We start from the raw sequence: 11,350 nt of genomic DNA on the forward strand, positions 1-11,350 counted from the left end.
CAGAGCTCGCTGGAGTCTGAGCCAGCCCCGCTGCCTCCTCCCAGCATTCCCAGCTGTGGTGCTGGGAGCAGAGGAGCTGTCCCTCACCAGCTCCGGGGCGGTGAGCTCAGCCAGCTGGATGTGACTCCTGTCCCAGCAGCATCAGCCTTTCCTTCCGCTGCGTGAGCTGGGGAGGGACTCAGCATGCTGTGTCCTCCCCGCCCTGCCCAGCTGGGGCACCGGGGCTGCCAGCCCTTCCCATCACAGCCAGACTTGGCACAGCGGCGAGGAAAAGCAGTTCCTTGGAAAGGAAAGCAGGAAAACCTACAAAGGAAAGCAGGAAAACTTACCTCCTGGGGGTTTTCAGGGTTAGCCACTTGGTCATCGATGTCTGGCACTACTTGCAAAGGACCACTGAGCGAGGACATGGACTGCCTGGGGGAGAGCACAGCGCTGGGATCCAGAGCATGGCACCAGCTCAAACACCCTCACCCAGCCCTGGGCAGGGGGATCCCGCCGGGATGGCTGGGGCTGCCACCAGAGCATGGCACACACTGGGTGCAACTCCAGCTCCTGCTGCTACAAGCACCACAAGGCAGGGCACAGAGGCCCTTCCTGCACTGCTCTGTGATGCTGCTGCTTTAAGCCTCCGGCCACAGTGCTGAACACTTGCACAGGCCTCTCCAGCTGTATCCATGGCGGGAACATGGGATTTAAAGACTTCCTGCAGCTCCCAGACCCCTGGTGAGCCGAGCTGGGCACAGCTGGAGACCCCCAGGCCCGTCCCCTCACGTACCAGGAGGCTATGATGGAGCTGAGGGACTCCAGCACCTCAGAAGCTGTCAGCCGCTGCTGCGGATCCAGGACCAATAGCTTCCGGATCAAGCACACAGTGTTCTCCGAGACTCTGCCATCCCTGGGGGAGAGGACACACGGTGAGACTGGGCTGGGCAGGAAAGACATACTGGTACAGGAGCCACCCAGAGCCCCCAAGGTCAGCTAGGGGTCCATTCCCTGTCCTGGGACACCTCCACCCTGTCCCAGCTGTGCTCCTGCTCCTTGCTGTGTACCCACACAGCCTGCTCTCTGCTCAGGGCTCTGAGGGGAGCTGCCCCAGCAGGCCCAGGCTGTACTCACTCGGGGATGGTGTACTCGGCAGCCTTGATCTTGCGGAAGAGCTCCTGAGGTATGCTGTCGTAGAAGGGGAACTGGCCGTAGAGCATGGTGAAGAGCACCACCCCCAGCGCCCACATGTCGCTGGGCTTGCCCCGGTAGGGCCGTCCTGGGGGAGCAAGGACACACAAACTGAGCATCCCGAGGGCACAGGCTGGGAGAGCCCTCACCTCCCACCTCTGCAGGGACAGAGACCTCCCACGGCATGGCACCACAGCCCTGCCCAAAGGGCATCCCCTGTCAATCAGCAACTCCATCTCCACACCCCAGGGATCAGGAATATCCCTGATGAATGGCCTTAGGGGATCCAAGGGCATCAGGCAATCAGAACCTGTGCTGGATGGAGTCCCAGGTCACTGCCGGCAGCTCCGAGCCTAGCAGGGTCACTGATCCACCCAGCTGTGAGCGCAGGCCACAGCAGAGGGAACCCAAGGGCCAGGGAGCACAGGGCAGGGGGAGGCAGGGAAGAAGCTAGAGAGGCTTAGACTGAGCCCACAGAGATGGGTCTCTGCCCGTGGGATGGATCCAGCACACAGCCACTGGAGCTGGCCCTGAAGCCCCAGCAGGAGCAGGAAGGTGTTTCCCTGCACAAAGCTGCTGCCCTGGGATTCACCTGATGGAAGCAAAGCCCCTTCAGCCCCAGCAGTCAGCAGCATGCACGAGGGTCACAAACCAAACTCCAGTGCTGCAGCACAGCACAGGACCGAGGGATCAACTTCCTCTGACTCACACAGTGAGTCACTGCTGCAGCATTTGTTATTTGTACTAATTATTCTTTGCTTTATATGCTCAAAAAAAGGCACCTCTCCCTCCTCCTCCTCCAGCCTTTCCTGCTGTGACATTTCAGCAGCCATCCCTCAGCAGAGACAGCTCCTCCTGGAGACCCACAACAGTGATTAATTTCCCCTTGCACAGGAGCACCAGCAACAGAGGGATGCTCCGAGCCTGAAGGTGGTGGTGACGTCTGGAATGTCCTCGAGTAACTTCTCCCTCAGTGCCTGGAGGGGAACTGCAGGCTGAGCCATTTTGGGAGCAGTGTGGAGAGCACAGGATGGGCCCTGCAGGGAAGGGCTGCTGGCAGGCACCAAAGCTGGGGTGCAGCGTGAGGGCTAGGCTGGGCAGGGCAGGATGGGTCCTGATCTAAGGCTGTGCCTTGGAACAGACTCAGCTGTCAGAATTCAGCCAAGACAGCCTGCTCAGTGCCCTGTGGCCTCCAGGCAGCTCCACAAGGAGAGCCCTTGGGAGAAACATGGAGGGAGGCAGCTGGGATGGACAGAGCAGCACCCTGCAGCAGGGAGGAGCAGCTCCATGCAGCCTCTAACAGCCACTTGAGCCACAACTGCTTCAAGTCCCTGCAAAGCACTTGGCTCCTATCACCCATCAGGTCACAAGGGCCTCAGGATATCCTGCAGAACAGGAAAGGTCTGCAAAAAACCAGGATCCACCTCCCCTCCTGCCTCTGCTCCCTTCCTGGCTCAGGCCTGCCCAGGAGGGAAATGCCTCCAACCTGCCTGGCACATCACAGCAGAACAGCCTGGCTACAGTTACTGCTGCTGCCTGCAAACCTGACACACCTGAGGGGACTCCACTGGGGATGGACATTCCAAACTGACTCCCTCCAAAGGCATTTCTGCTCGGGATACCAGGAACAATAACTCATGGGCTAAGCCCCAATACCTGGATCAACAGAGGGAGAAGCTTCATTGACAGTCCCACCTGTACCTGCACCCTGCAACACTAGTCCAGCTCACCTAGGTGAGAAGAAACCCCCCAAAAATGATGCTTGGGACACTGCATGTCAAGCCAGGACCAGCACTGCCTGCTCCAGGGGCAGTCCAGGGACAGAGACTCTCATGGAGAGAAACCTCCTGAACAGACATAAACCACAGCTGTGTCTGACAGTCCCATGCACTGGGAACAGTTAAAGGCAGGAGGACATCAGGGAAAGCTGTTTTGTGCCAGACTCTGCTCTGCTGGAGACAAGAGACAGGCCAGGCTGCTGGAGAGGGTTTCCAGCCCAGCCAGACTGCTCTGGCCTGCTGTCATCATTCCTTTACTTTTAAGTAACTCCTCTCTGTCAGCCCAGAGGGTCACCAGTTCCCCCTGGAAGTGAGCAGCAGCTGCAGCAACTGCTCCTCTTAGTGCACAGCTGGAATACTCTGGCATCCTGGTGGGACCTGGACCAGCTGCCCCTTAGGCCCAGGGATTTACCTGCAGCTTAAGGGAAGCCTCAGGAACAAGATTCAGACACGGAAAACAGAACATCTTGTCTGCAGTCAGACTTAGCTGGGAACAGGCAGGAGCTTTGAACTAGCTTTGAAGTTCAGACAAGCCTTCAGAAGTAAGTCACGCTCACTCCTTCCCTCCAGCTTTCCCAGCTGGAAAAGCAGACCAAGGACCCTACGCTTAGGAGGCTCTCACAGAGGAGGAGCAGTGGGAACACAGCAGGTTTGGTGCACTGCCACGAGCAGGGCTGGGGGATCCTTACCGCTGAGCACGTCCGGGCTGATGTAGGCAGGGCTGCCTCGCTGGTCCTTCAGCAGGTCGTCCTCGCTCACCAGGTGCTTCCCCAGGCAGAAGTTCGTGATGGTGATCCGATGAGTCCTGGGCAGAAGCACAAGGTGGCAGTGAACACAGACCATCCTGCACCAGCCACACAGCACAGGCAGAGGAAGCTAACCCTAGAGCAGAGGGGTGTGTGCCTGGGGAAGCCTGAAGTGCTGGGAGAAGACACACACAGCTGTAAGATGAACTCCATCCCAAAGGGAAGGGATTCCAGGTCTGCCAGGATGGTTTGCAAAGCTCCCACAGGGACAACGGGAGAGTCTGTGTTACAGCTATGACAATCTCTACACCCAACAGGCTCCAGGTGCTGTCTGGCCACTGCAGAGCATGAGCAGCAAAGCTGAAGTCCCTTTTAGCTGCTGATTCTGCCCTGCACCTCTCAACTGCCATCTCTGAAGCATCTGCTCCACACAGCGTTTCCTGGGAGCTGAGGGAAAACACCCTGTGGCAGGGCTGCCCCTGCCTGGCCCTGGGCACTGTGTGCTTACATGTCACCAGATGAGCTGCAGGAGCTGTGATCAGGCTCAACACTTCTGTGTCACCCACAGTCCCACACAGGAGGTTGGTGGCAGTTCTACCTGATCTGCAGGACAGCTCTCCACCACAGGTGTGTGGAACAGAGCCTGACCAACACCCAGAAACCTCCCCCAGGAAAGGCAGCGCTGCAGGAACACACATTGTCTCTGCTAACACACCTCCACTTCCCCCTGCTGCTGCCAGCTCCCAGTAATGATTTTTCCATCCCTCATTAAAAAGCCACTGTCACATGAAATCCTCCATGTCACCCAGATAATTTGGATTTTGACTTACAACTTAAAGGTGTGAGTAGAAAAAAAGAACACTGTCTGGAGGATTTCTGTATTCTTGAAAAGTATTTCACAACTCGAGCCTGAGAGAATGGATGAAGTCAGTCACAATAACCAAGAAACATTCCCAGCCAGTGTGAGAGAGAAGTGAAACAGAACCAAGTGTGGGCTGGCCATGCAGAGCTGGTTATTGAGACAGACAGACTTGTGTTTAAGAAGTGTTAGCTTCAACTGTCAGGAGACTTCCCTGGCTGAATAACAGGCTGCAGGATTTGTTAAGGATTTAAAAGACTAAGTGTTCTACAGGACACTAAATGTTCAGGGTTGCTTGCTTTTATTTAGTCCCAGAAATCTGGCCTGTAATCACCCAACTCTGGCTGAGAGGCTTCAGTGCCTGCAGCAGGCAGGGGCTGAGGGACCCTCACTAGCCTGGGGTGTGACAAGCCTGCCAGGACCTCTCAGTGACACCTTGCTGCCTTCACTCCCCCATGAGCAGGGACCTTCTCCTGGGCTCTTTGTGAGCATGGCTGGAGCAGAACAAACGTTTGTGCTCAGCCCCACTGGCTGCTGCTCTCCATGGAGATGGCTCTGACGCCTCTCCCACCCTTCCCCATGACTCACTGCTGCACAGGCTACAGCTCTCCCTCACCACAGCTGATGGACTGCTTAGCAAAGAGCAGAGAAGATATGTTACACAAAGAATGCCTCTGACAAGTGTGTTCAAAGCCCTGGGTGCAGCCCCTTCCGTGGGGTGCACGCTGTGCCCAGGAAAGGAGGGAAGCTCTGTGTGGATCCTTTAAAGCACCGACCTTTGCCTCTTCCAGCAAGGAGAATCAAAGCAGCAAGCACAAGAGATTTCTCTTACAGCACCTCTACAGAAACGACTTGAAACAACTCAGAGGTGGCCCTGAGGAGCCCCAGCTGTGTGTGTGCGTAACCAAGAGGTTCAGCCTCGGGAGGTAAAACCTGTTTGCTGCCTGTGACAGGGAGGAGAGAGCAGCAAGCTGTGAGCCCAGGGAACCTGCAAGCTTGGTGCAGAGCCTGCAGACCTGCAGCCTTCCAGTTTCTTATTCATTCCACAGAAAACCAGACAGTGTGAAAAGGATGAATTCCACTCATTTTTCCAGTTAGGGCAAAATATTTAGGCAGTAACGTGATACGGGAGGACAGAGCAGAAAATCTGAGCTGAGCTCGGTGCCAGAGAAGTAACTGCAGAACCCCAGACTCCAAACAGCTCCAAGGAGGCACCAGGCACAGCCAGGCCACCACCTGCTGCCCTCACTGCTGAGCTCCTGCCCCTCTCCAGGGCTGCTCCCTGTGGCTCTGACAGCAACCCTTGGACACCAGCACATCCCTAAGGGAGGCTCCACGGAACAAAGGAGCCATTCCAAACACAAACACAGACTGGACAGAAGAGCTTTTGTTTAGCTAAGTCAATATTTTACCGCCAGCAAAAACACAGCAGTGCAGCAGTGAGATCTAGCACTGCTGTGGGACAGGCTGCAGTGCTGGGAAAGCCTCCGGCACGACGGGGAGGGCTGTGGGACAGGCTGCAGTGCGGGGAAAGCCTCCGGCACGACGGGGAGGGAATGGCAGGAACTGAACCAACCACTGAACCCTCTTCTGCAGCACATAAACCCAGCACTTCTCTTGCAGGTTCCTGAGCTGCTACAAAATTCAGTGTCACAAGCTGGAATCCCTGCAGAAGTGCTGAGTAGGGGTCACTGAGCTGGGGGGAGAGAGGAGCACCCAGGTGGGCTCAGTTCGTTTGTGGAGATGAACTCACAGCTTGGAGCTGGATCTGTGTTTCTGCACTCTGCTTCCCCTTCCCTCGCCCTCCTGCACGAGGGCACTCACCAAGTGCTGCCTCTGGCTGTTCCTGACAGAAATCTGCTTCAGAGAAGGGACATAAACCAACTGCCAGGCAGCACCTCTCCAGCCAGCTTACCTTTTGTTTAGCACCATGTTTCCTAGTTTCAAGTCTCTGTGCACAATATTTTTCTGCAAGAAACATAAGGTATAGCATGAGCAAAACCCTGTTTGTTAGAGAAGTGTAAGTTCCATACTTGGACAAGAGCACTAAAGAGAAATCACGGCATCTTCATTCTCAGAAGTAACCCAGGTTGAGGTTCCAGGTCTGGTTCCATCCTGGGCACTTTGTGCACTTTATTTTCAATTCTGGTCAGGACAAAACAAGGAAGTTTTCTACTTTGTTCACAAAGACAGACTTGAGAGACCTGAGACTGAAGTGTCCAGGCTTGGTTAGACCCATCTGATGATCCCTCAAGGGATCCCTCAGGGCAGGATGGGTGTCCCATGGCATGAGGTAACACATCAAGCACCAGCAGAATCCATTTCCATTACAGCAGTTTCCAGCCCATTGATCTCAAACTTGCAGCTTGAGGTTCTGATCTCACAAATCAATTCTTGCACTGATTTATTTGGCTTCAGAAGCAAACAGCTTGTGTTTCCTGTGTCTGAACAGCCTCTGCTCTCCTCTGACCACCCCTGCCTGAGCTCACCACACTGTGGTGCACCTGCCCTGCCCTCAGCCCTGCGGGTCCCTCTCCACAGCCCACAGACTCCTCCTCGCCATGCACAGACCTGAGGAGCACAGAGGGAAGGGCAAGGAATGCCCTTCAGGGCCTGGGGCAGAGGTGCTGTGCCCCTGCAGCCTGTCCCCTGCCTGCACAGGAACCTCTCACCTTGTGTAATGCTTCCACCACTCGTACCACGTCGTAGAATATCACCACGGTCTCGCGCTCGCTCAGCCTCTTCTCCTTGATGACATAATGCTGCAGATTGATCAGATCTGCTGTCTTGTCACTGAAGTCGTGAGCACAGAGACAGTCCAACACCAGGCAAATGCGCTTCTTCATCTTCCTCACCATCCTGTTGGCTTCCAGGTCTTCTATAATCTCACAGGCTCTGTCCTGGGGGAGGCAAACAGGAGCAGCACTTCAGGGAGGCTTCAGGGCATGTGTACAGAGGCTGAGAGAACAAATAACTGCAGGGTGAGCTCAGAACAGGCAAATGCATCACAGTGCTTGGTCTTTGGCCTAAGGTGAGATGTCAAAAAGATACAGGATACATTGCCAGCTGTTGTCCTGTTTGAAGGGGACTGTGCTGAGTGTCTGCCCCATCCATGAACTCTCACATGCCCCAAATCCCAAGCCCTGTTACATCCCACTGAACTCTCCAGAGCCTGTTTGAAGCAGCAGTGGTTAACCTCAGCACAGTGCTGGAACTCTGGACACAGAAGAACAGGGTCAGCACGAACTGTTCATTAAACAAAAGCAGCTCAATCCATCAGCATTCCCTGGCATTGCCCCAGGCAGGATGGTGACCGGGTGTACCTGGAAGAGCCCGTGATGATGGACCACTCCTTCCTGGTTGTGGAGCAGGGAGAGCAGAGAGTACTCTGTGTGCAGCAGCATCTTGCCCTGTCGCTCCTCCTGGGTTTCTATTCCTTTGTCACCCCTTTCTTCTAAGGTGAGAATCTTCAGGAAAAGGGAAGAGAACTTTACAGTTCCCAGAGAAACCCAAACGCCTCCAGCCCCTCTCACTGTGCACTCCCGTGCTTAGCAGCTGATGTAATGCTCTGAGGGCTGTGTACTTGCCACAGACCTGAACTCACTCCCAGCTGTGCAGAAAGCACAGCAGCAGCTTCACTGACATGGAAAAGCAGCTCAGGTGGCTGTTTGCAAATATCCCAGGGGATTTCTCCCTTCTGGAGCTGCCCCATTTCAGGCACAGACTGAGGGCTCTGGGAGAGCAGTTCAGCAGCCAGAGGCCTCGTCTCAGGGCTGGTCTGAACACAGATCTGTGCCTGGCAGCACTGCCCTGCTGGGGGAAGCTCCAGCAGCTGTTTCTGACCCAGCACTGGTTCAGCCCACACCACACTCTGCCCAAGGGCTGAAGAGCCCTGAAAATCTGGCAGCCTGCAGTTTGCTTACCTTTAGCTGATAAAAGTCATCTGTCCCATCCTTTCTTGCCAAACACTGAACAATACTTGGCACAGGGGAGTTACCTAAACGAGGACCTACAGCAGAATGCAGAAACAAGACTTGTTTTCCTTCCAGCAGCAGTGACTAACTGGGGTTACATCAGTGTGTCATGCAGTTTGGCTTAAAACAAGTTCCCTTTTTGCAGGAGCCTGAGAGCATTTCTATAAATCTAAAGCAAATTAAAAAAAAAAAAAAGGTCTTGAACTCTGAAACCTTTGGGGACAGTTTCGTCTGTTCCCTTGAGAAACACTTCTCCAAGCCCACACGTGGCCCAGCTGTCTGCAGAAACTCTGCCTTCTGCATGCCTGAACCACACAGCTCTTACACTCAGCAGCAACACCCATGGCAACTGCCACACCTGGGAACACAGCTGCCACCTCTGCAAGGACGGCTCAGGTGCGTCCAAACTGCCCCAACTTTCAAGTGCACACAGCCTCCACTCCTCAGTGCAAACCAATCAGCTCCAATTGATCAGCCACTGGCTCCCTCTGTCAAACCTATCATTTTGTACAGTTTATGTAACTAGTTCTGAACCAACAACTATTCCAGCAGCTCTCAGAGCTAGCAGTGGCCTTGCCTTGGCCCATACCACTTCCAGTGACCACCAGTGCATTACCAAGATGTCCCCATGCTGCTGCAACAGCACATTCCAGGCCAGCAGGGCTGAACACCTCCACAGTGCCCTAACCAAAGCACTCCCAAATAAATTTGCTCTTTAACAAAGTTTAAGAGTGTAGTGTAAAAAAACCCAAAAGGGTAAAGCCAAGGGCTCACACCTCCCCCCAAAGCCCTGCCTGGCTGTTCTGCACCCCTCAGCCTCCCGGGCAGCAGCAGAGCCCCCTCCCAGCTTACCCAGGATGAAGGGACCTGCTCTCTTGGCGTTGTTGCCAGAAATCCCCGCGCACAGAGCCTTGGCCTTGGCGGACGTTTCCCCAGCGCCTCTGTCCGACGAGCGCCGCTTCATCCTCGGCTCTGCAGGGAGAGCAGACACCACAGCCCATGAGCAACAGAGTTATTTTCTGCTGCTCTCCCTGGCTGGTGCTGGAAGGCTCTCACCTACGGATGCACTGGTGGCTCTGCCCACTTGTGTGTCTACACACAGCCCCAGCTCCCTCTGACAGACCGGGGTGGGCTGGAGCTGCAGCAGCTCTGGAGGCACAAATCAGCCTCGTCATTCAGAGCAACGTTTCCTACAACAGTTGTCTGAGAGACATAGTGGGAACAAGTCAAGATAATTAAAGCTTGTTTTACAGCAAAAACAAGTTTGCAAATTAACATATTCCAAAAAGCTCTGGAAGAAGATGCCCAAGTTATCCCTGTGCATGGGTGTCTGCTGCAGCCTGGAGGCTCTCGGGGGTTCCTCCGGGGAGGAATCCCACCAGGCAGCACAGCCACTCACCGAGTCCCTCAGAGGCTTCAGTGTTGCTCAAACAGCCAAGAATGCACAAAAACATCCATAAAAATGAACATCTTTCCCAACAGGGACATAGCAAACAAATACGTTAGTTATTGTGAGATTCAGTTCGTTTCACAAGGATTATTCAAAAATGTATTTTTAGTCTTGAAGAAAGTTCCCTCTCACTTTGTACCCCTGAGGCTCTGCCCTTGGTACATCTCCATCTACCTACATCCAGTACAGCTGCAACGTGGAGTCCAGCACATAAAACTGTCACCTCAGCCCCCACGTGCAGCAGTTGTGCTGTGTTTGGATTTAGCACAGTGTTAAAAGCTTTAATGGACTCTGCAGGGAGAGGCAGCACCGTGGGGCTCTCTGCACCACTGCAGGGAGAGGCAACTTGTTCCCAGCACACCTCACCTTCAGCTCTTGGAAAACAGCTTCAAAGACTTTCACAAACATCTGCACATTCAATGCTTGTGGTTTCACTTTCTGAAGACATTTTTGGGGCTGGAGAAGAGGAACCAAGCATAGCTCCATTTCCTCACTCAAACCCAACCCTCCCCCAGTTCTTCCCTAAGAGGTTACTACAGCAGACTGGGAAAATATTGTTTGGGTTGTCCTTATTTGTTTTGAGAGCTCCAAGTGTTTCACCATGCCAGGGACTGATAAGTCACCTCGCTCCGAGGGAAGTTTCCCCCTGGCAGTCCCACCCTTTCCATGGACATGAGCTGATCTCACTGCAGTAATTCACCCAGCAGCACCTGTCACCAGGAGCAGAGACAGCCAGGGAGATAAGGAGTCTTGCAGCAGACTTGGCATCCCTGCTCTCCTGACTTCCACCGCCCTCAGACCTCACCAGAGCAACAACACCAGTGAGCTGAGTCCTGAGGCCCCTGTGCTCCTTGTTCTGTTCATTCCACAGCCCTGACCCACTGTGTCTTACAAACTCCTCCACTCCTTGAGCATCATCCTCTCTGCCAGAAGCATGTGAGTACCATCTCCTTCAGAGAACTCCCCCAACACAGCTCTGGGATAAACCCCTGTGCACTCTGGGCTGGCTGCCCACCGCCACGAGAGGCGTCACCGTGAACAACGCCGAGGACTCACGTGGTTCAGCATCAACTGTATCGTTACTCTTCTTCCAAACTAGGTTTTCCAGCGTCTCAGGAGGCAGGAGTCCTCACCTCGGAGAAGGCTGGATGGGGGAAAGGTCGAGGACTCTGTAAGGTGAGAGGAGACACACCTGATGCTGTGGTTCTGGGTCGCTGTGATTGCCACGACACGGGATGCACCAAACCCGGCACGGCCGCGTGGGTTTGGCCCAGGAGAGCTCCTGGTACCACCCAACCTTCTCTCCTGGGACCCACCCAGTCAGGAGAAGTTGGAGACCTGGTCCAGAGGCTCTTGTCCCTCTCTGACCC

At 54.6% G+C, this 11,350-nt stretch overlaps 1 protein-coding gene across 1 annotated transcript; it reads right to left on the reverse strand.

The window, feature by feature from the left end:
* Nucleotides 1-329: 329 nt before the first annotated feature.
* On the reverse strand, nt 330-11,150 carry STK40 (serine/threonine kinase 40; the record flags this gene model as incomplete). Its single annotated transcript, XM_009072851.1, has 10 exons — nt 11,037-11,150; nt 9,383-9,502; nt 8,480-8,565; nt 7,880-8,023; nt 7,229-7,456; nt 6,472-6,524; nt 3,641-3,756; nt 1,117-1,261; nt 776-895; nt 330-414 (listed from the first exon to the last, which is right to left on the reverse strand). Coding segments are annotated over exons 2-10 (1,089 nt in total), but the record flags the coding sequence as incomplete, so codon positions are not given.
* Nucleotides 11,151-11,350: the final 200 nt, after the last annotated feature.

This window comes from Acanthisitta chloris, unplaced genomic scaffold, assembly GCF_000695815.1.
Source record: "Acanthisitta chloris isolate BGI_N310 unplaced genomic scaffold, ASM69581v1 scaffold40104, whole genome shotgun sequence".
Taxonomy (NCBI): Eukaryota; Metazoa; Chordata; class Aves; order Passeriformes; family Acanthisittidae; genus Acanthisitta; species Acanthisitta chloris.